The sequence below is a fragment of the Dermochelys coriacea genome, chromosome 1 (genome assembly GCF_009764565.3).
Source record: "Dermochelys coriacea isolate rDerCor1 chromosome 1, rDerCor1.pri.v4, whole genome shotgun sequence".
Taxonomy (NCBI): Eukaryota; Metazoa; Chordata; order Testudines; family Dermochelyidae; genus Dermochelys; species Dermochelys coriacea.
In genome coordinates this window covers 326179993-326203954 of record NC_050068.2, presented here as the reverse complement: position 1 = coordinate 326203954, position 23962 = coordinate 326179993, and the positions used below count along the sequence as shown (strand labels likewise).

The window sequence follows — 23962 nt, the reverse complement described above, 5'->3', positions numbered from 1 at the left end:
GATGTGATTGCAGAGCCATTGGCCATTATCTTTGAAAAATCATGGCGACTGGGGGAGGTCCCGGAGGACTAGAAAAAGGCTAATGTAGTGCCCATCTTTAAAAAAGGGAAGGAGGAGGATCCGGAGAATTACAGGCCAGTCAGCCTCACCTCAGTCCCTGGAAAAAATCATGGAGCAGGTCCTCAAGGAATCAATTCTGAAGCACTTAGAGGAGAGGAAAGTGATCAGGAACAGTCAGCATGGATTCATCAAGGGCAAGTCATGCCTGACTAATCTAATTGCCTTCTATGATGAGATAACTGTCTTTGTGGATGAGGGGAAAAGCAGTGGACGTGTTATTCCTTGACTTTAGCAAAGCTTTTGACATGGTCTCCAACAATATTCTTGCCAGCAAGTTAAAGAAGTATGGGCTGGATGAATGGACTATAAGGTGGATAGAAAGCTGGCTATATTGTTGGACTCAACAGGTAGCGATCAATGGCTCCATGTCTAGTTGGCAGACGGTATCAAGCGGAGTGCTTCAAGGTTCGGTCCTGGGGTCGGTTTTGTTCAATACCTTCATTAATGATCTGGAGGATGGCGTGGATTGCACCCTCAGCAAGTTTGCAGATGACACTAAACTGGGAGGAGAGGTAGATACGCTGGAGGGTAGGGATAGGATACAGAGGGACCTAGACAAATTGTAGGATTGGGCCAAAAGAAATCGGGTGAGGTTCAACAAGGACAAGTGTAGAGTCCTCCACTTAGGACAGAAGAATCCCAGGCACCGCTACAGCCTAGGGACCAAATGGCTACACAGTAGTTCTGCAGAAAAGGACCTAGGGGTTACAGTGGACAAGAAGCTGGATATGAGTCAACAGTGTACCCTTGTTGCCAAGAAGGCCAACGGCATTTTGGGCTGTATAAGTAGGGGCATTGCCAGCAGATTGAGGAATGTGATCGTTCCCCTCTACTCGACATTGGTGAGGCCTCATCTGGAGTACTAGGTCCAGTTTTGGGCCCCACGCTACAAGAAGGATGTGGAAAAGTTGGAAAGTGTCCAGCAGAGGGCAACAAAAATGATTAGGGGACTGGAACACATGACTTATGAGGAAAGGCTGAGGGAACTGGGATTGTTTAGTCTGCAGAAGAGAAGAATGAGGGGGCATTTGATACCTGCTTTCAACTACCTGAAAGGGAGTTCCAAAGAGGATGGATCTAGACTGTTCTCAGTGGTAGCAGATGACAGAACTAGGAGTAATGGTCTCAAGTTGCAGTGGGAGAGGTCTGGGTTGGATATTAGGAAAAACTTTTTCACTAGGAGGGTGGTGAAGCCCTGAAATACGTTACTTAGGGAGATGGTGGAATCTCCTTCCTTTGAGGTTTTTAAGTTCAGGCTTGACAAAGCCCTGGCTCGGATGATTTAGTTGGGGATTGGTCCTGCTTTGAGCAGGGGGTTGGACTAGATGACCTCCTGAGGTCCCTTCCAATCCTGATAGTCTAGGATTCTATTAACCTAATTTTCTAGTTTAGGCCAGTCCCGAGATTTGGGGGAGATGGACTTGGGTGTAATCTTCATTAAGTTGAATGGGGCAGTTCAGGCCCCTCAGAGCTAGTGTTTCAGCCTATATTCATCAGCATGGTGTGTTCACATTCAAATGAAGGATGAAAGAGCCACTTCTCACCTCTGTAACCTCCCACACCGCAGAGAGCTTTCCTACACTCTTCACAGGCCATTAGCTTTCACTTTCCTCTCTAACCCTCGAAGAAGGCAGATGCAGTAGCTGAATGGTGGCAAAGTATACCTGGGAACCCTTCTCAATCATGGCCCCATCCCTCAGAAAACAAAGGAAATTCATGGACAAACTTTAACACAGAGTTAAGATTGTCTCTCTTCTGTGTTCTGGAAAGACAACGCAGGGGTAGACAAACAAACCTCTAAAAGTCAGGAAATACAAAGTTAAAGTTAGCATCTCCCACCTAATAGCCCCACACAACCTTAACTCTGCCAGTAGGCAAAGGGGACCAAATCAAACCTGATCTATCCCTAACAATTTAGCATTGTCTTTGTTTATCCCCAACAATTTCTATATCATCCCTCTTTATATACTTTCACAGACCCCTATGTTACCTATAGCAATACTGAGCCAGGGCTAGTTAGAGCAACTTGACAAATTCACACTGCTCTCTTGAGATGCAGCGACAGCTAGAACAGGGGTTCTCAAACTGGGGGTCGGGACCCATCAAGGGGTCATGAGGCTATTATATGTTTTTAATTTATAAGGGGGGGTCACACTCAGAGGCTTGCTATGTGAAAGGGGTCACTAGTAAACAAAAGTTTGAGAACCACTGAGCTAGCAGAAGCTGGGTTTCTTATTTTCTGGGCTGTTATGGAGCTGTAAAAACAACAAGAAAGGGCTTCTAGAATAGCTGCAACTGCCATCTCAGGAGGCTGATATTCCACTATGGATATGAAGAAGACAGGAATGAGTCCTTTGCCCTACTCTAATGAGGCACAGCCTCAATGAAACAAAAGTTTTGGGAGAAGAAGAAACAAGAGAAGAGTTTTGAGATTGGTAACTTAAGCACTCATGTTCCCATACCCTTGCTTCCTACCTGCAGCAGTCAGTAATCTCCACCCCTTTCCTCCTCCCTAAAAGAATCCCAAGCCATACCACAGCATCCCTGCACTCAACTATATTTGTACATTGTGTTCTCTCTCATGCATGGTGCAGTATTATAAATACTATAGTAAGAATGGTGACTTGCAAATCACTAGCTACCTCATCAGAATGAGGAACTGAATTAACAAGGCTGGGATTTGAACCAGAGGCTGATTTGACACACACATACACTCCACACATAAACTAGAGTGATCAGTGTTGCATATTTCTAAGAAGTAGTTTTAAAAAGTCACAGTTCAAACTCCACCTATGTCTAGTATTTTAAAACATTCCAGAGAGTCTAAATATGTGATGATGTTATGTTGAACACACAAAATAGTAACGGATAACATTCTGATCCTATTGAAGTCAGTAGAATGTTTATAATTGATTTCAATAGGGCCAGTATTTCATCATTTTCTTATTACTGGTATATCAATCCACTGTCCAACTTTGGGAAATCAGTGTCATAACTAAGTCCAGGCCAAATTTGGCCCTTAATACTCTGTACATTTGCATATTTATTCTTATTACCAATTCATCATACAATAAGGTTTTTCAACATATTAATTACACCAAGGTATGTCTAAGAAAAATGTAGGCTTGAGATAGCATTTGTATAAATATACCTTGATCTTTCAGGATTTCCTGGAGTTTTGAAATCTGAAATGGTAATAGGGTACAGCAATCAGCTTGTCATCACATTTTATGTAATTTTAAAAGCACAGCACCTACAAGATTGATGAAGATTTTGGTTTTAGAAAGATACGGATATTGCCATTTAGATTTAATGGAACTACAATGGTATAAATAATCCAAAATATTAAGATTAAAAGAAAGGGAGAGAACTACTTTTTAATTAAAATTAGCACTGTATTATAACAAAATTTGACAAATGTCACTATAATCAAATCTAATTTGCTTCTTGGCATTTCTGCTAAGAACAAACAATAGCACAAGCCTTCTGAGGAAAGGAAGTTAGAATAGGAATTTGAAAAACCATTAAATTGAACAGGGAAATCAGGAAGTCAGTCCTATTTCTCAGGACCTATAGGGATATAAATGATCAGTTAAAGCAAGTTACTTGTTTCTCTTTTGGAATTTCAAAGATCTTCTTCCCTCCCCCTACCGTTATCAACTTTACCTTCCCCACTTGGACTATTTCAGTTTTTTACTATTGTGAAAGCACCAAAAAAGATTGACAGGAGGAGTAAAATGTTAAACAGTTTTAAATATCTAGCAAAGGTTTTGTAGTTTGCCTTAAAAATGGGCATTTGTACGACAAGCCAGCCAAAACACAAAGCTTCAGTCAAAATAAGCCTTTAGCCATAAAACTAACACTCTCTAATGAGTCCTTGCATACCATATTTTAGCTGCAACAGATTTTTAAAAACAATACTTGAAGGTGTTACATGTTAATATGAACATCCACTACTGGACTCTAGACACTGAAGCGACAACCTGTGTTATTTTAACTAAGAAGGCACTAGCTACCACAATAGAGTATTGCTACCTCTATTAAAAAAGGCACTTAGATAATCTGGAAATCTGATATTTGGCCACTTGAACTAATCACTTGCTAGAATTAATGATGAGACTGTAATCATGATGCATAGATATTTCTCTTTTACACTAGATTTTAAATAAATATTCTTCTCTTTAAATAACTTTGGGTTTGTTTACTAGAGCAGTAAATATATCAAACTATTTGCTTGTCCCACCGAATTACACAAAAGGTATATGTAACTATCCAACAACCATTCATCCCTTTGCAGTTAGTTTCAATGTACTGAAACAGCATTAGTTGCTCTTTCACTTTTATTAAGTTCACTTACATTGACCAAATAAGTGTCACTAAAGTAGAGAGTATATAAAATAAGAGAGTGATTCAATGGCTTCTGGTGCTCCATAAAAACCAAGTACTTAATTCAGCTATAAAACTTTAGAAATGACTTTAGATACAAAAAGTACAGTACACAGAACATCCTTTTATAGATCACTAAGGAAACTTTTGCACCACTGAGACAGCCATAAATTCTGAACCTTTTTTTTTTTTTTTTGCATCCTTGGTCAAAGCTTCATTCAGTTGAAATTGGGAACACTTGGGATTCAAGATACCCTGAGCACATACTAGTGCAACATAACAAAAAACATAACATAATCCAATGAATTAGGGGGAAAAAATGAAGCAAGAGTCAGATGGTGCTTTATTATACAAGCATGACAGCAAGTTCCTTTGGAAAATAACTTCTTGGGTGGACTTCCAGACCAGTGAGGTAGTCCCATGGGGGAGAATGGAAGGAAGGAGACCTTAGTCCCTACTTGAGATGCCTGCCAAATAGTTTCTCAGTTTGGAGCATAAATACGATGGGTGAGGACCGTGGCCCCTACTAGGGAATATAGCGAAACAGCCTCTTAGTCCAGGTGAGGGTGGTAGTCGCAGCTGGTGACAGGGGCCAGACAGGTTCTCAATCTGGGTTTGGGTGGGCAGGAACCTGGCTCTGTGGAGGAAATGGTCCCATCAGTCTGAGCCATAAAGTGCAGTAGAAGGACACGATCCAGACAAATGCAATGTAAACAGGTGACTGACACTTGTCTCTGTTCCCTTCTTCCAGGGGAAGAGCCTCCCCCCGATGTCCCCCGTTCCCAGGCGGGGCAGCAGCTCACGATCTGGCTACGGGGAAGCGGCGGATCCTCACCACGGGCGCCAGGTCCACTCGGAGGATCCGCTGCGCCTGGCGCCGCGCCGCCTCCAGGCTCCGCGGCTTCCAGACGCTGCCCCGCACCTTGATGGTGGGGAAGGTGGTGAGACTGGGGGTGGCCGCTTTCCAGATCTCCTCCAAGGACCGGCCCGCAAAGGGAGCACACGAGGGCACCTCGGCCGAGCCGACCTGCTCCTCCTCGTCCTCCTCCCCCGGCCGCTGCGCTTCCCCGCCGGGGGGACCGGCGAGCGCTGGGGCGCGTTTCCTCCCCTTCTTTGCGCGGCCGGGCGCTCCGCGCTTGGCGCCGGCGGCCAGGGGGCGCCTCCTGGCGGCTCCGCGGCGGGTCCGGTGTCCCGGCGCCGGGAGCCGGTCGGGCACCACGGCCCGGCAGGAGGCGTAGCCGTACACGTCCTTGCTGCGCAGGATGACCGGGGAGAACTGGTGCTTGAGGCTGCAGAGGAAGTTCCACAGCTCCGAGTCCGAGCTCATGAACTCGGTGGAGCGGGGCATGAAGAGCTTGAAGGCGTCGCCCAGCGCCTTGGTGCCGGCGAAGGACGCCTGCGACCGGGAGTAGACAACTTTCTCCGCCTCGCCCTCCTCGCCCCACGCCGCCGCGCCGAGCCCGGCAGCAGCTCCCCGGCCGGCTCCCTCCTGCTTCATCCTCCCAGCTCCTCGCTCCAGCGCCGCCTGCCTCCGACTGCAGGGCGCGACGGCCGCAGAGTGAAGGCGGCTGGCCTCAGCGCGGGCCCCACCACGCCGCTCGCTCGGCCGTCTCCTGCCGCCGCTGAGCCAGCCACAGCCGTAGCCGTACGCGCTCCTTCGCCTGTCTCTCCTCCTCCCAGGGCGGAGAGCAGCGATCAATATCCTACCGCCCGGCTGGAGCGCCCCTCCCCTTTCGCTCCCCTCCGGCGCTGGGGCCCGCTTGGCTATTACTGAGCGTGCGCGGATAGGCTGCGCGTGCTCAGTAACAGCCCCTGAAGCCGTTCGCTGCCCTCACTCTGCCCTTACTTGGGGAGGAGGAGAGAGAGTGTGCCGGCTGTGAAAGCCGAGGGGGAGGGGTGGGCAGAATGTGTGCAGGGGCAAACTGAGTGCACTGGAGGCATGGGAAGGAGAGGGTGGGAGCCGGGATTTGGAAGGGGGGGGGTAGAAGGGGTAAATGTTACCACAGCAGAGGGGAGCAGCTGTTTGGAAAGGCGGGGGACAGAGGGGCTCCCTGCTCCTTCTGCACAGAAAGGAAATCTCCACACTCAGCCTACAGGCACACTCAGGGAGGCCACTCATCCAGTTTTGTACTGGAGGGTCTGGCTTTTTGGCTGGTTTGTCCCCTGTCCTGTACTGGGACAAAACCACATCCAGCTCTGTCTAGTATCAGACAGGGGACATCATTTTGAAGAGCACGCTGCTCTGCTCCCGCCTGCACAACCTCACATGCTGCATGCCTGGGCAGGGCAGGGCCCTTTTGAAAATGTTTTCCCTCAGCAGCATGACTTTGCACCCACCACATATGTGAGTTCATGTCCGTGGGGGCAGGGCAGCTGGCTCTTGAAAATGGTGTCCCTGGTGTGATATGACCTCGCACACATTGTGTGTGTGAGATCATGCCAGTGAGGGTGGGGCAACTTGCTTTTGAAAATGGTGTCCCCTGTGCAGGGTGACTGGCACACCCCATACATGTGAGATCACACCAGTAGGGGCAAAAGAAGCTCACTCTTGAAAATAGTGTCTACTTTGCAGCATAACTTCGTCATGATGGCAGGGGCAGGGTCATGCAGACAGGGGTGGAGTCACACAAGCATGGTCAGGCCTATGCTGTTTTGGGAAGTGCCAGAATGTCCAGTATTCTAGGAACAGTTAGTGGGAACCTTACACACAGTGTGTCCCACTGCCTAGCCAAAGCTGCTCTTCCCTATCGGAAATGACGGTTTGAACTGCTAAAGGAGACAGGATTCAGTTAAATATTTTATTCACATAACTCCTAATATATATATTCATACATTTTTAGTGTTTAAAAGAATCCCTTATCTGTTTATATGTCTGCATAAAGCCTCATATAGTAATTCACAGATTTGTCTTATGTGCTATTCTGATTTCCTAAATTGAAATCCCTTGCTTGTAAACCCCTATAAACATAGTTTCACTCCTTTTCATTATTTATTTAAAAATATATTTTTATTTTTCTTAGTACTTCATCATTTACCTTGTTAACATTATACATCTGGATGTCACTGTGCTCTGGATATTTTTAATGGCAAATAATTATTGGAAATAATAATTGCTTGTAACTTCAGCAATCACATCTCACTTAATAGGCAGCAGGTTTAACACAAACAAAAACGAAGTATTTCTTCACACAACTCACAGTCAACCTGTGGAACTCCTTGCCAGAGGATGTTGTGAAGACCAAGACTACAACAGGGTTCAAAAATGAACTAGATAAATTCATGGAGGATAGGTCCATCAATGGCTATTAGCCAGGATGGGTAGGGATGCTGGACTTAGCCTCTGTCTGCCAGAAGCTTGGAATGGATCACTTGATGATATCTTTTCTATTTATTCCCTCTGGGGCACCTGGCATTGGTCACTGTTGGAAGACAGGATACTGGGCTCGATGGACCTTTGGTCTGACCCAGTATGGCCAGTCTTATGTTCGCACTATAGCACTTCTGTGACAGCGGGACATCCCACTACCATCTTCTGCTCTGTCTACACACTTAGACTCAGAGATTTTCCGTTGTTAAACGCCAACAGTGCAGTTTTCTTTACACTTTCTCTTCCCACCACCTTATAGATGCATAGACCATATTTAAGGAGTACTTGTGGCACCTTAGAGACTAACAAATTTATTAGAGCATAAGCTTTCGTGAGCTACAGCTCACTTCATCGGATGCATTTGGTGGAAAAAACAGAGGAGAGATTTATATACACACACACAGAGAACATGAAACAATGGGTTTATCATACACACTGTAAGGAGAGTGATCACTTAAGATAAGCCATCACCAACAGCAGGGGGGGGAAAGGAGGAAACCTTCATGGTGACAAGCAGGTAGGCTAATTCCAGCAGTTAACAAGAATATCAGAGGAACAGTGGGGGGTGGGGTGGAAGGGAGAAATACCATGGGGAAATAGTTTTACTTTGTGTAATGACTCATCCATTCCCAGTCTCTATTCAAGCCTAAGTTAATTGTATCCAGTTTGCAAATTAATTCCAATTCAGCAGTCTCTCGTTGGAGTCTGTTTTTGAAGCTTTTTTGTTGAAGTATAGCCACTCTTAGGTCTGTGATCGAGTGACCAGAGAGATTGAAGTGTTCTCCAACTGGTTTTTGAATGTTATAATTCTTGACGTCTGATTTGTGTCCATTCATTCTTTTACGTAGAGACTGTCCAGTTTGGCCAATGTACATGGCAGAGGGGCATTGCTGGCACATGATGGCATATATCACATTGGTAGATGCGCAGGTGAACGAGCCTCTGATAGTGTGGCTGATGTGATTAGGCCCTATGATGGTATCTCCTGAATAGATATGTGGACAGAGTTGGCAACGGGCTTTGTTGCAAGGATAGGTTCCTGGGTTAGTGGTTCTGTTGTGTGGTGTGTGGTTGCTGGTGAGTATTTGCTTCAGATTGGGGGGCTGTCTGTAAGCAAGGACTGGTCTGTCTCCCAAGATCTGAGAGAGCGATGGCTCGTCCTTCAGGATAGGTTGTAGATCCTTGATGATGCGTTGGAGGGGTTTTAGTTGGGGGCTGAAGGTGATGGCTAGTGGCGTTCTGTTGTTTTCTTTGTTGGGCCTGTCCTGTAGTAGGTGACTTCTGGGTACTCTTCTGGCTCTGTCAATCTATTTCTTCACTTCAGCAGGTGGGTACTGTAGTTGTAGGAATGCATGATAGAGATCTTGTAGGTGTTTGTCTCTGTCTGAGGGGTTGGAGCAAATGCGGTTATATCGTAGCGCTTGGCTGTAGACAAGGGATCGAGTGGTATGATCTGGATGAAAGCTAGAGGCATGTAGGTAGGAATAGCGGTCAGTAGGTTTCCGATATAGGGTATTTCTCCCTCCCACCCCACCCCCCACTGTTCCTCTGATATTCTTGTTAACTGCTGGAATTAGCCTACCTGCTTGTCACCATGAAAGGTTTTCCTCCTTTCTCCCCCCTGCTGTTGGTGATGGCTTATCTTAAGTGATCACTCTCCTTACAGTGTGTATGATAAACCCATTGTTTCATGTTCTCTGTGTGTGTGTATATAAATCTCTCCTCTGTTTTTTCCACCAAATGCATCCGATGAAGTGAGCTGTAGCTCACGAAAGCTTATGCTCTAATAAATTTGTTAGTCTCTAAGGTGCCACAAGTACTCCTTTTCTTTTTGCGAATACAGACTAACACGGCTGCTACTCTGAGACCATATTTAGTTATGGTTTTGTTTTCTCCTCAGTTCTGTGCAGAAGAGAGGGAAGAGATCTCTCTACCCAGAGATCCATCCTGGTTACGGCTCTGCCAGTTTCCCCTCTCTCCTGCACCTCCTTCCTGTGTCTTCTTATACCTCCTGTGTTACTGGGCCAGTTTGCTCATTAGTACCCCCCTCCCCAAGCCCATTTTAATCTATTAATTTGGCCCCAACATTTCCACTTTGGGAGAATTAAAGGTATTTAAGTGACCAGAGTGCTGGCTCAGTTGTTGGTTCCCAGCACCCACTTCCCAGGACTTCAATAGGTGTTGCTTCCCAGCATTCTGTCAAAGTGGCCCAAGTTTTTATTGTGATTTTATAATTTGCAGTTTGCACCATGCAATCTTCTGGATTTCCACTTGGAAGTTGAGGTGGAGGGAGCAAAAGGGGCTTTTCCTGCTTCACAGCAATTCTTCCCAATCCCATTTGGTGTTATAGAGGCTGAAGGAGAGGTCTCACGCAATAATCATCATCTAGTACGACCAATAACAAAAAATTACCTGGTTATCACAGTAACCCTTCCATCCCACCCCTCAGCCTAGCCCTAAAAAGTAACTGCGCTCCCCATTTGCAATTCCTATCTCCCAAGATATTTCCTTCACTGAAAGCCTCACAATACCACCTGGCTTCAGCTCACTCCAAAATAATAACAATCAGAATTTCCAACCTGTATGTCAAATGTTCATGCTTCCCTCACTTTTCAGGTTGCATTTAGAGTCCCTTTACAGGGTTTTCTGGCTTCCTAGCCATTGTCTTTCTTGGGTGGAGACCCATTATCTCTCTCCTTACTGACCAGAGTATTTCCCTATCTTCACTGTGTTATCCCCAGCAAACAACGGTCAGCCTAAGCAGGCCAACTTGTTTTGTCTTCAGAGACTGATAATAATGTAATTGCCCACATTTATAAGTTATCACACAGTTCTTTATAAGCAAGCATATTTTATTCTTAAGCACTACAGAGAAAACATATTAAAAACAATAAAGAACCTACATGCATGCTAATAAGCTTACCCTCCCTTGCCATCTCCACCAGGGCTCTAGTTAGTGTAGTTCTTCCAACCCTTCCCTAAGGATTGGGGCCTTCCATGGACAGGAGGTCCTATCCCTTTGTTGGAACTGAACCAAAGCCCTGAGTCAGTTCACCACCAGGTTATTTATGGAGTGTCCTTTCTTTGTCTGCTGGTCTCTAGAGAATCCAGTTAGAACCTTTGAAGACAGCATGAATAGGTAATCAGACAGACAATGAGTCCCTTCCCCACAGGGAAGCTTCAAAGAACTGATAACAGGAGGAATTACATTAGCATACTTCCTCCTCCTAAAAGCAGTTACATACAATCTTACAATAACACAAACTATTGCATTTTAATACAATGGACCCTAAAAGTATTAGACTTAATTTAATAAGGTTTAATTTATGACAATATTCTGGATATACCTTACTGGATTATCTGTCATGGGCGCAAAGGTGGTTAACCCTTCCCCGAAGCTGCAAGTTGTGCCCATTGTATTTGCATGTATTCCTACTCACCGCCTCCTTCCAGCATTCATTAAGGAGATAAAATTTTCAATGACTTTTTTCTAGAGCTATCAAGCGATTAAAAAAATTAATCACGATTAATTGCACTGTTAAACAATAATAGAATACCATTAATTTAAATATTTTGGGATATTTTCTATATTTTCAAATATATTGATTTCAATTACAAACACAGAATACAAAGTGTACAGTGCTCACTTTGCAAATATTTGTAATAAAAAAATAAATATCATGTAAACAAACAAAAGAAATAGTATTTTTCAATTCACCTAATACAACTACTGTAATCTCTACCACGTAAGTTGAATTTACAAATGTAGAATTATGTATAAAAAACCCTGCATTCAAAAATAAAACAATGTAAAACTTTAGCGCCTACAAGTCCACTCAGTCCTACTTCTTGTTCAGCCAATTGCTAAGACAAACAAATTTGTTTACATTTGCAGGAGATAATGCTGCCGGCTTCTTGTTTACAAGGTCACCTGAAAGGGAGAACAGGTGTTCACATGGCACTGTTGTAGCTGGTGTCGCAAGATATTTACATGCCAGATGCGCTAAAGATTCATATGTCCCTTCATACTTCAACCACCATTCCAGAGAACATGCATCCATGCTGATGATGGGTTCTGCTCGATAACAATCCAAAGCAGAACGGACCGACAATGCATGTTCATTTTCATCCTCTGAGTCAGATGCCACCAGCAAAAGATTGATTTGTTTTGGTGGTTCGGGTTCTGTAGTTTCCGCATCTGAGTGTTGCTCTTTTAAGACTTCTGAAAGCATGCTCCACACCTCGTCCCTCTCAGATTTTGGACGGCACTTCAGATTCTTAAACCTTGGGTTAAGTGCTGTAGCTATCTTTAGAAATCTCACATTGGTACTTCCTTTGCGTTTTGTCAAAACTGCTATGAAAGTGTTCTTAAAATGAACATGTGCTGGGTCATCATCCAAGACTGTTATAACATGAAATATATGGTAGAATGCAGAACAGGAGACATACAATTCTCCCCCAAGGAGTTCAGTCACAAATTTAATTAACGTGTTATTTTTTTTAAACGAGCATCATCAGCATGGAAGCATGTCCTCTGGAATAATTGCCAAAACATGAAGGGGCATATGAATGTTTAGTATATCTGGTACATAAATACCTTGCAATACCGGCTACAAAAGTGCCATGCGAACACCTGTTCTCAATTTCAGGTGACATTGTAAATAAGAAGCAGGCAGCAGTATCTCCCGTAAATGTAAACAACTTGTTTGTCTTAGCGATAGGCTGAACAAGAAGTAGGACTGAGTGGACTTGTAGGCTCTAAAGTTTTACATGGCTTTGTTTTTGAGTGTAGTTATGTAACAAAAAATAAATCTACATTTGTAAGTTACACTTTCACGATAAAGAGATTGCACTACAATACCTGTACGAGGTGAATTGGAAAATACTATCTCTTTTGTTTATCATTTTTACAATGCAAATACTTGTAATCAGGAATAATAATATACAGTGAGCACTGTACACTTTGTATTGTGTTCTAATTGAAATCAATATATTTGAAAATGTAGAAAATTATCCAAAAAATGTAATAAATTTCAATTGGTATTCTATTGTTTAACAGTACAATAAATTGCAATTAATTTTTAATCACAATTAATTTTTTTTGAGTTAATCATGTGAGTTAACTGTGATTAATCTACAGCCCTACTTTTTTCTGATGGTCCCATTCTCTCGTAAATAACCTTTGGGCATTGACTACACTAAGAATTTGGGGATTTTTTGCTTCCCACTCATCAAAAGATGTGAAATGGAATGTGCTGGAGGGCACAGAGGCAAATTGACCTAACAACCAGTTTGATCTGCCTGTGCCTCAAAAAGCTAAAAAAATCTTTGAGCTAGAAGAGTTCTAACCTGTCTAACCCATAGGTAGAAATATAGTCAAATGATATGTTACTAGAAGCAGATGTGGCAAGGCACCTCCTTCATCTCACCAGACTTAGCGCTTCCCTCTCTGGCGATGGCAGGCCTGGGCTAATCAGCCCCACTCAGGGCAGGGTTTGCCTTCCCCCTTCTGTACTCCCTTGGTCATACTTTCAGGGTAGGCCTGAGGATCAGCCCACAGGGTGATCCTCCACCAAACAAAAAGGAAACAGTCTCATAAACAAAAAACCCCAGGGGGGTACCTTTTGCTGCCTCCTCACTGGTGCAGGGTGTCGCCCTGTTGGTTGCACTGGGGTATCAGTCCTTTCCCTAGCAGGCACTCAGGTTTAGCTGTCTCCCCTACGGGAGGGAAGACAGCCTCTCACCTTAGAGAAACTTATTTCTCTACTGCTATTAGCCTGGCAGTAGCTTGTGTCTCTCTTCCCCTTTTCTCTGCACCCCAGGGGGGAGGGAGGAAGGGGTTAAAGGCCTCAGGCAGCCCATAATTGGGATCAGGTGTCTTAGGTGTCCCTAACTGACCTGAGGTAAACCCTTCTCAGCTTGGGGGGGGGGGGAAGGGCCTTTAATGTTCTAGGGCTACTTTATCGGCCTTCCCAGACCCTTATGCCAGTGTAGAGCTGCTGCTGCTAGGCCCAGAGCACTTGTCTCAACTTTTGTCTGGGCCAGACCCTGTCTGCTCCCTTGCTGGCTGGTGGTTTCCCTGGTTGCTGCTGCTCCTTGGGGGTCCTGCTGGCTTGCTCCCCAGAGGGGGAGTGAGAGACCCTGCCTTTGCTACTGTCTGTGGGGTGCCGCCTGCCTGACTGTTGGTTGCTGCTGTTGCTGCTGCCTTGAGGAAGAGGAGGACTTTTGCTGCTGGTGAAGCACGCAGTAACTCTGCAGGACATTGTGGGGATTTGGGGCTGGACTGAGTCTTTTTTTCATCCTTGCACCTGTGGTGGTGCTAGCTGCTTCTGTTGTGGGGAGAAGGGGGAGAGGTGTGGAGCACTCCCCTGTCTGTCTGTCCCCCCCACTATCGCTCCACCAGCCCCACTTACCATCTGGACTTGCTCCTCACCCCTAGACTCAGCCACTTGCCTCACCCCTTTTCTCCACCATTTGGGACTGCAGCAGCAGCAGCAAGCAAAAACAGCTTTGTGCACGTGCACGTGCTTTTCCCCTCCCCTCCTCTGCTGCTTTTGTCTGGTGGACTTTCCCACCGTCTGCTTTGCCCACCAGCCTCACTGCAGCAGTTTGCCGCCTTTCCCTGTGCTCCCTGCCCCTCCCACCCCTTGCTGTCCCTTTTTTTGGCACCCCTTCTGCCCTGGTCCCCTAGTAGATTTTGTTTGCCTGCCCCACCCAGGCCCTTGCAGTTAGCCTCTGTGTTTTTCTTGTCCAGTCCCCCATCTCCTCCCAGTCATTCCTTTTTCCCTTTGCCTTCCATAGCCCCACCCTCATCCAGCAAGCCCCTTGCTCTGTGCGCCCATGTCCCCTCCCAGCGTGCTTGTGCCCTTTCCCCTCTTATGTTGAGCCACACTGTTCACTGCACCCCCTCAGATATTGTAGTCCTTCCCCTCCCCAGTGCAGCCAGAGGAGCTGATATTCCCATCTCACGTCGGTGATTGCGCCACCTCTTCCCTGCCTTGATTGGTGCTCCTGTACCCCCCTCTATCTAGGCATCCTCCTCCCTTGCCTGTAGCCTAGCGGGGAGGGGGGTTGGCCTTCCTCCCCCTCCCCTCAGTGCTCATCCGCATCCCCTCCGAGCATGGTGGGGGAAATGGTGGGTGGGTTGACCCTGCTGCCCGCCCTCCACCCCCGCCTGCTCCCCCATCTGTCCCTACCGCTACTCTCTCAACCACCACTGCTGGACCTCCTACCATCACCCCTGCTGGGGCACCGGCGATGGTGGGCATAGTTGCAGACCCAGTTGCTGCCATACCTTCTGTCTCCTCCAATTCTGGGGGAGCCCCCGCAGCCGGTAGAAAGGGCCAGGAAATGCAGCCCTGCCATCGGCCATGGCTTCCCCTGCCCCTTCCTTTGCTGTCCCTTCCAGCAGCTCTGGAGGCATCCCTCCCTCAACCCCCAGCGCATACATCCAGGTGGCTGCAGCCCCTCCACCCACCACCTTGTCATCCATCCTGGCCACTGCCTCTGGTTCCATCCCTGGTGACTGGGGACCCTTTCCCACCCTGAACAGGAAGCACGGTGTCCGTTGCCTCCTGGTGCCCATCTCGCCCCACGTAGACACCTAATGCGGGCATTGGCAAGGGTGGGTGCGGCCCACAGCCATGGTGGTGGCCTCCAAGATGTAGGGAAGGTGGTTTTCTTCCAGGCATGGGAGGCTACTGCCCAGGAGGCAGTGGAGAAGGGCCTGGCAGTGGAGGGCATGTATGTCCCCCTTGAGCCCTGGAGGACCTGGATCCCTGTCCCATGAACTTCCCTGGCTGCCCCACCCATATATCTCGAGCTGGCTGCATGACCTGCAGCAGGTTCGCTTTAGAACTGCGCCACGGGCACATCTATACATGCTCATGCTCTATACTCTCCATTTCCTCACCCTTGTGTCCCTCCCTGACACTAAATGGCAGGACCTAATGTCATTTGTTGAGGGTGAGGAATCCTGGTAGGCCAGCCTATACTCCACCTTGGCTCCATGGCCCGCCGGGGATATCGGTTGGCGGCTCTTTCACGCAGCCATGAGCACGGGTGTGTACCTAGCACTGTTCACCTCTGTTCCCGATACCTATCCCTTTTGTGGCATGAGGGAGACCCTGGTGCACACCACTCTTGAGTGCGCCAGGCTGAAGCCCCTGCTCCGGCTCTTCCTGGACCTCCTTTTACATTTTTGGCTGCACTTCTCCGCACACCTTCTTAAATATGCACACCCTGTCTGTGGCCCTACAAAGTCGTGGGACCTCTTCATCAACTTCCTCTTAGTGATAGCCAAAGCGGCCATCTGTAACACCAGGGAGAGGATGTTGGCTGAGGGGATTCTTTGTGACTGTGGGCCCTACTTCAGTTCCTCTCTCCGCTCATGTATCCAGGCAGAGTTCCTCTGGGCAGCATCTGCTGGCTTCCTTGACACCTTAGAGGAGCAGTGGGCGCTGTCTGGGGTTCTCTGCTCAGTGTCCCCTTCAGGTTCCCTACTTCTGACCCTTTGACCCACATGCCCGTCCTTGTTTTTTTTCAGTTGCCCCCTGTAATTATTTGAGTCCCAGGCTCAGTAGATCTTCCCGATAGGCTGGGGGAGGGTCCTTTCACCTCTCAAAACCCAATATGAAGACCCTCTTGCAGCCATCTGGCCTGACTTTGTCACACAGAGTTACAGGTAAGAAATTACCCCTTACTGCCAATGGAAATAAGTCAATTCTATCTATACCACGGTTCTATAAACATAACCTAAAATAGGAATGCACCTGGCAAATGACCTAGAAAATTACTGGGGTAGAATACTGTGGAATTTTCAGCAAAAGCAGTAGAGTGAGTTTTTGTAAGTATAGGTTAAAACATATTATTACACTCCTTTTATGTTCATCCACATTTATTAAGTACTTCTACTTCTTTGCTTCTAGAGTAGACAAAAGCACATAATGCAGACTTAATTTTTGCATCTTACAACATACCAATCTCCTCTGGAAAAAAAAATAGCCATCTCAAGGAAATACATGTTACTCCAAGTATCTTTCAGTAGTTTACAATAGCTCAGTACCATAACAGTAATAATCCTTAGCAAGTACATAGCTCTTCCTTTTCATCTTCCAACGTGCTTACAAACTTTAATTAAATTATCATTCACAGCACCTTTGAGTTAGGTAAGTAAATATTACTATTTTACAGAGGAGTAAAGTGAAGCACTGGATTTTAATGACTTGCCTAAAAAGGATGGGTTTGGTGATCTAATTCTGTAAGTCTTTTTAATTTCTGTGTTGATTCTAAAACTACAGTGATTGTCTGTATTGGAACTGAGATTAGAAATCAGGAATTCCTGGCTCTCAATCATTTGAATAAGTTATTAGAACATTCTTTTCGCTACAGAATTCTTGGTAAGGGGGAAAAACATCTCTTGACAAAGTATTGGATACACATTTTATGCTTTAAAATATCTCATGTTGGCTGTAAATCAATTTTCTCTTTACTAAGTCTGGTTTTATTTTTCCTTGTTCCTCCTCTTTCTCCCTTCACTCCATCTAAACTTTCTGCTTAACCATTTATCTTGGCTTTGCCTACACTAGACTGTCCCTGCATTTCCCACCATTGCTAGTGCTGGGATGGTTCCACTGGTAGGAGCTCTAGTACAGACAAGGTGCCAGTACTTTAAACACTATTTCATCTAGACCAGGTCTGTACAGTGATAGATGACATGGTGGTTAAGACACCAGGAGCCAGTCTACACTACTGTTCCCCAATTGTCTTCACTGTTGGAATTGCCTCACTGGTAGTTATGGTGGGAAACCTCACAGAAAAAGTTTAGTGTAGGTATAGACTTTGGAAGTGGATTAAACTAAACCAGAAAAAGGCACTCGTATTCTGGAATAAGTGTGTTGTGACAGAGTCAGGCTCCGACTTTTACTTTTCTTTTTTACTCTGCCCTGAATCCCCAACCCCACTCTGCCACCTCCCTGAAGCTACACCCTCACTCTGCCTCTTCCCACCCCCACTCCATCCCCTCCCCAAGGCCCCCGCCTGTCTGCCACTCACTGCTCTCCACCCTCCCCCAACTCCTCCCCCGAGCCACCAAACAGCTGTTTGGCAGCAGAACCACCTATCAGCTGTTTGGCAGCGCCCCAGATTAGCTGATCAATGCTGAGCACCCACTATTTTTTTTTCTTTGTGTGCTCCAGCCCCAGAGCACCCATGGAGTTGGTGCCTATGGAGTGGATGTTTTCAGAGAACTATCCACAATGACTCCAACATTTTGTTGAGCGAGGGTATTTTTCATGTAAGTTTGGATCATGGTTCCTGGGAGGGGCACCAGAACAAGGAGAGCCAAGGGGCCATGGCCCTTCTACTTTTTGCCACGGGCCCAGCCCCTGCCTATCTTCTCCCCCACAAAGCCCCATCCCCTGTCCAGGCAGGATGCTGGAGGTCAGCCCAGATAAGAGCGGTCCAGGGAGCCCGGGCAGCTGTGGGGAGCCACAGACCCTCCAGCTGCCGGGATGGGCGTGGGGGACTAGAGCACCCCCAGGCCCATGTCCCTGTGCCCTGGGCATCCTATCCAGGGCAGATTGAGGGTCCACGGCTCCCCATAGCTGCCTGTCTGTGGCTCTTTGGCTTCTGTAGCCCCACTCCCAGGCCAGGCTGGAAGCTGGAGTCAGATCAGGGTAAGAGCTGCACAGGCAGCTGTGGAGAGCTGCGGACCCTTCACCTGCCCTGGGCGGAGGCTTGGAGGATGGGGACACAGGCCGGGGTCTGCTCTTGGGCTCCCACACCCCAAGCAGGTGGATGGGCCTGGGCTCCACAGCCAGGCTCTGGCTTTTGTCTTGGCCAGGGGGGGCGGGACCTAGGAGGAAAAAGGCGAGGTAGGGGTGGGGCCACAGAGAGGGTGGGGCCTCATGCCCTCCCCCCCACACTTTTAGGAAGAATCCATCGCCCCTGGTTCCTGGGAAGCCAGCCCTCTCTGCAGCAGACTGCATTTTGCAGGGACACCTACTTGATTAAATAAGAAAAGTAACTATGAATAAGTGCAAGCCCCAGTTCACAATTTGTAGTGTAACCATTTGTTTCCATCACTCTCTCTTGTTTCTAATGGAATCTCTATTCTTTCTTAAATAAACCTTCTTTTGTTTTATTACAAACTGTGTTATACAGGAGCAGTGGTTCAAGGTGGAACTGGGTTATACTGCTCCTTTGGTGGCAGAGGATCTGGGATTTCTGAGAGTAGTCAGTGGGGGGAGGGAAGGGGACTGGGCATCACAGGGGAATGCTTCAAAGGGACTCCAGGACTGGGGTGGACCTATTGTTAACCTGCAATGCAAAGACAGAGCTGGCATAGTCCAGAGGAGAATGCTTGAGAGGCTGAAAGGCTGGTGTCATTATGGAGCTAACACCCAGCCACTGCAGACAAGACTCGCTGCTGGAAGCAGGTGGTAACAAGTGGATTCACAGTCCTAGGTATCCCGAGAACCATCACACTTAGCATCATTGTTGTGTTCTTGATCTCCATTGCTGATGAATGTGCCAATGTAGTGTTCTTTCACTTGACAGTACATTTTGTAAGTACACAGATGCAGGTTTTGAAGGTGCAAATATCTATGAAATATTCCTTCCATTATTCAGATAATTAGGGTAAAAAGCAACGTTAAACTAAAAAGGGTTGTGTTCATGTGGTGCAGCTTTTATGAGTTTTCTGTATTCTCATTTTGGGATTTACTATAACCTGTAGTCCTAAGGCAGAAAAAGCTATTCATTTTAATAAGCTCATAAATATTCCTAAATTACTATAGCCTGTAATGACAAATGATACTAAAATACAAATGTAAGACCAAATAGACTACTAATTATGACCTTGAATTCCATAAACACAGAACAAAATACTAAAGATTTAGGAAGGAAATCCCAGCAGATTTAGTCAACATTTTCCAGACATTTCATTCTCTGTGGGAACCTCCACTTCTAAAGATAGTATAGAATAGAAGTTGTTGAGAATGGTTCAAAAACCCTTTTATTTAGGTCAACCAGTCTAACTACCTGAATTTTGCAGGACTGCTCTTTATGTGCCTGTATAACTTGAGTCCTTACTCACTTAAATGTTGACGTCTATGGGAGATTTGAGTAAGTCAAGTCTTACTCAAAAGTCTTGTAGAACTTGGTCCTTTTCTACTGCATAATCAGGCATTAGATTGTTTCCACTCTCTCCTGATTTATTCTGTTTATGAAAATCATGTAGCAGTAGATAATCATGACCTCTTTATTCAAGTATGAAGTTGTTTTTGGTCTTGAGCCTGCATTGTGATCTATGTGGAAAGACTTGTGCTGCCATGAAGCTGTAGCAACTTCCATGCGGCTCTACATGGGTGCAGTGGTCCACCAGAGTACTACACAGTGCAGGATTTGGGGGGTTAATTGTCTACTAACACTCTTCCTAGGTCTTTCTCAGACTTCATACTGCACAATTTTTAGTTGTGCTATTTGTGACATCCTGGACAAAGCTCACTGAATTAAGTTAAACTTTATTTAATTAAGTTTAACTTCTTTGGAGTTGTTATATTAAGCATCTTTGTATTAAAAATGCAAAGGTTTATGTACTTCTGTGTGGTTGTATGGAACTTCTTTAGCAGGTAGACAAAATTAATGTAATCTCTGGAAGGTATTAGGAACTTTAAAGGGCTTTTTGGAACAATACCTGTGAAGTGGATTTCCTAGGAAGTATGTGGGGGTGAGGAGAATGCAAATTCTTCAGTCAATATTTTTAAGCAATGCCCTGAGGCAACAGACCCATTGTATACTAATTACTTGGTTTTGGAAACTTCTGATCAAAGACCCCTGAACTGTATAAAGGGTGGACTAAATATGATCTGAGTATGCTTGTTCTAATTTGAAGCTGTGATGAACTTGTGACCACAAAGGAAATCTCCTGGGTGAAGCGTCAAAGGACTGCTCCTGCCAGAGCCCATGTTAGAGTTGGGGTGATGCCTGGTAAGCTTAGGCAGGTCTACACTTAAAACACTGCAGTGGCACAGCTGCACTGGTGGTTAGGTCAGTATAACTTGCGTTGTTCAGGAGTGTGGATTTCTCGCACCCCTGAGCGAGGTAGTTATACTGATGTAAGTTTACAGCGTAGACCTGGCCTTATTAGCTTCTGTATATGTTCTTTTATTGTCTTTAATGTTTTTTCTGTAGTGCTTTTACCTTAGGAATAAAATAGAACTGTCTGGTAACTTATAACAGTTGGAAATCACTCGGTTATCACTCTTTGAAGAGAAAGCAAGCAGGTGTGCTGGGCAGCCTCTCTCTGCTGGGAATAACACAGTGAAGAGAGCAAACTGTGCAGCCTGGAAATATGTCAGTTAGAAGGGAGTGAGACCCAGGTGTCCACCCAAGAAAGGCAATAGCTGGAGAGCTGAAAGCCTGAAAGTGAGTGTGGGTGCCTTTGTTGGACCACTGAGGGGAAATACCTGTGCAATTGCCCTGAACTGTGACACAATTTCCTATCCATTGGTGTTTGAGTTTACATTTATATACTACAAGGAGTCCGGTGGCACCTTAAAGACTAACAGATTTATTTGGGCATAAGCTTTTGTGGGCTAGAACCCACTTCATCGGATGCATGGAGTAAAAATTAGAGATGCAGGCATTATTATACTGACACATGAAGAGAAGGGAGAACCAGTGTTGACAGGGCCAATTCAATCAGTGTGGATGTAGTCCACTCCCAATAATAGATAAGGAGATGTCAATTCCTGGAGAGGCAAAGCTGCTTTTGTAATGAGTCAGCCACTCCCAGTCCCTATTCAGGTCCAAATTAATGGTGTCAAATTTCCAAATGAATTTTAGTTCTGCTGTTTCTCTTTGAAATCTGTTTCTGAAGTTTTTTGTTCAAGTATAGCTACTTTTAAATCTGTTATAAAATGGCCAGGAAGATTGAAGGATTCTCCTACTAGCTTTTGTATGTTACCATTCCTGATGTCCGATTTGTGTCCATTTATTCTTTTACATAGGGACTGTTTGGTTTGGACAATGTACATGGCAGAGGGTCGTCGCTGGCACATGATGGCATATATAACATTAGTAGACGTGCAGGTGAATTAGCCTCTGATGGTGTGGCTGATGTGGTTGGGTCCTCTGATGGTGTCGCTAGAGTAGATATGGGGACAGAGTAGGCAACGGGATTTGCTACAGGGATTGGTTCCTGGGTTAGTGTTTCTGTGGTGTGGTGTGTAGTTGCTGGTAAGTATTTGCTTCAGGTTGGGGGGCTCTCTGTAAGCAAGGACTGGCTTGCCTCCCAAGGTCTGTGAGAGTGAGGGATCATTTTCCAGGATACGTTGTAGATCGTTGATAACGTGCTGAAAGGTTTTAGCTGGGGGCTGTACATGATGGCCAGTGGTGTTCTGTTATTTTCCTTGTTGGGCCTGTCCTGTAGTAGGTGATTTCTGGGTACCCATCTCGCTCAGTAAGTCTGTTTCCTCACTTCCCCAGGTGGGTATTGTAGTTGTAAGAACGCTTGATAGAGATCTTATAGGTGTTTGTCTCTGTCTGAGGGATTGGAGCAAATTCGGTTGTATCTTAGGGCTTGGCTGTAGACAATGAATCATGTGATGTGTGGATGGAAGCTGGAGGCATGTAGATAAGTATAGCGGTCAGTAAGTTTCTGGTATAGGGTGGTGTTTATGTGACCAGCACTTATTTGCACTGTGATGTCCAGGAAGTGGATTTCTTGTGTGGACTGGTCCAGGCTGAGGTTGATAGTGGGATGGAAATTGTTGAAATCCAGGTGGAATTCTTCAAGGGCCTCCTTCCCGTGGGTCCATATGATGAAGATGTCATCAATGTAGCACAAGTAGAGGAGGGGCGCTAGGGGACGAGAGCTGAGGACGCGTTGTTTTAAGTCAGCCATAAAAATGTTGGCATAATGTGGGGCCATAGCAGTGCCACTGACTTGAAGGTATAAGTTGTCCCCAAATCTGAAATGGTTGTGGGTGAAGACAAAGTCACAAAGCTCAGCCACCAGGTGTGCAGTGGCCTCATCAGGGATACTGTTCTTGACAGCTTGTAGTCCATCCTCATGTGGAATATTGGTGTAAAGAGTTTCTACATCCATGGTGGCCAGGATGGCGTTTTCAGGAAGATCACCAATACATTGTAGTTTCCTCAGGAAGTTGGTGGTGTCTCAAAGATAACTAGGAGTGCTAGTAGCGTAGGGTCTGAGGAGAGAGTCCCAATAACCAGATAATCCTGCTGTAAGAGTGCCGATGCCTGAGATAATGGGGCTTCCAGGGTTCCCAGGTTTATGGGACTTGAGTAGCAAATAGAATACCCCTGGTCGGGGCTCTGGGGGTGTGTCCATGTGGATTTGTTTCTGTGCTGTAGTAGGGAGTTTCTTGAGCAGCTGGTGTAGTTTCTTTTGGTACTCCTCAGTGGGATCAGAGGATAGTGGCCTGTAGAATGTGGTGTTGGAGAGTTGCCTGGCAGCCTCCTGTTCATAATCCAACCTGTTCATGATGACTACAGCACCTCCTTTGTCAGCTTCTTTGATTAAAATGTCAAAGTTATTTCTGAGGCTGTGGATGGCATTGCATTCTGTACAGCTGAGGCTATGGGGCAAGTGATGCTGTTTGTTCACAATTTCAGCCTGTGCATGTCTGCGGAAGCACTCTGTGTAGAAATCCAGTCTGTCATTTCGACCGTCAGGAGTCCTGTATATACTGAAACACTGCACACAGTGTATGAAATTAAATGTGTTTCAAGTCCACATCATGTGACTCTTATCATTTATATTCACTTTATGAATTAATGAACATAAGAACAGCCATACTAGGTCAGACCAAAGGTCCATTTAGCCCAGTATCCTGTCTTCCAACAGTAGCCAATGCCAGATGCCCCAGAGGGAATGAACAGAACAGGTAATCATCAAGTGATCTATCCCTTTTCGCCCATTCCCAGCTTCTGCCAAACAGAGGCTAGAGACACCATCCCTGTCAATCCTGGTTAATAGCCATTGATGGACCTATCCTACATGAACTTATTTAGTTCTGTTCTAGTCTTGGCCTTCACAACATCCTCTGGCAAGGAGTTCCA

The 23962-nt window shown here is 45.9% G+C and overlaps 1 protein-coding gene across 1 annotated transcript; it reads right to left on the bottom strand.

The window, feature by feature from the left end:
* Positions 1–4442: 4442 nt before the first annotated feature.
* On the bottom strand, positions 4443–15365 carry CCDC71L (coiled-coil domain containing 71 like). The gene is made up of 2 exons (XM_038411989.2): positions 15168–15365; positions 4443–6295 (listed from the first exon to the last, which is right to left on the bottom strand). The coding sequence occupies exons 1-2, from the start codon at positions 15363–15365 to the stop codon at positions 5306–5308; spliced, it is 1188 nt and encodes a 395-aa protein (XP_038267917.2). The 3' UTR covers positions 4443–5305.
* Between the last annotated feature and the right edge of the window lie 8597 nt (positions 15366–23962).

Bases quoted from the DNA above. Each gene is read 5' to 3' on its own strand.
- CCDC71L (XM_038411989.2), bottom strand. From the start codon at position 15,365: ATGGATGACAAGGTGGTGGGTGGAGGGGCTGCAGCCACCTGGATGTAT. The intron at 6,296-15,167 runs GTATGGCAGCAA...GAGCACGCGCAG, and splicing joins AGAATTGGAGGAGACAGAAG to CCTATCCGCGCACGCTCAGT.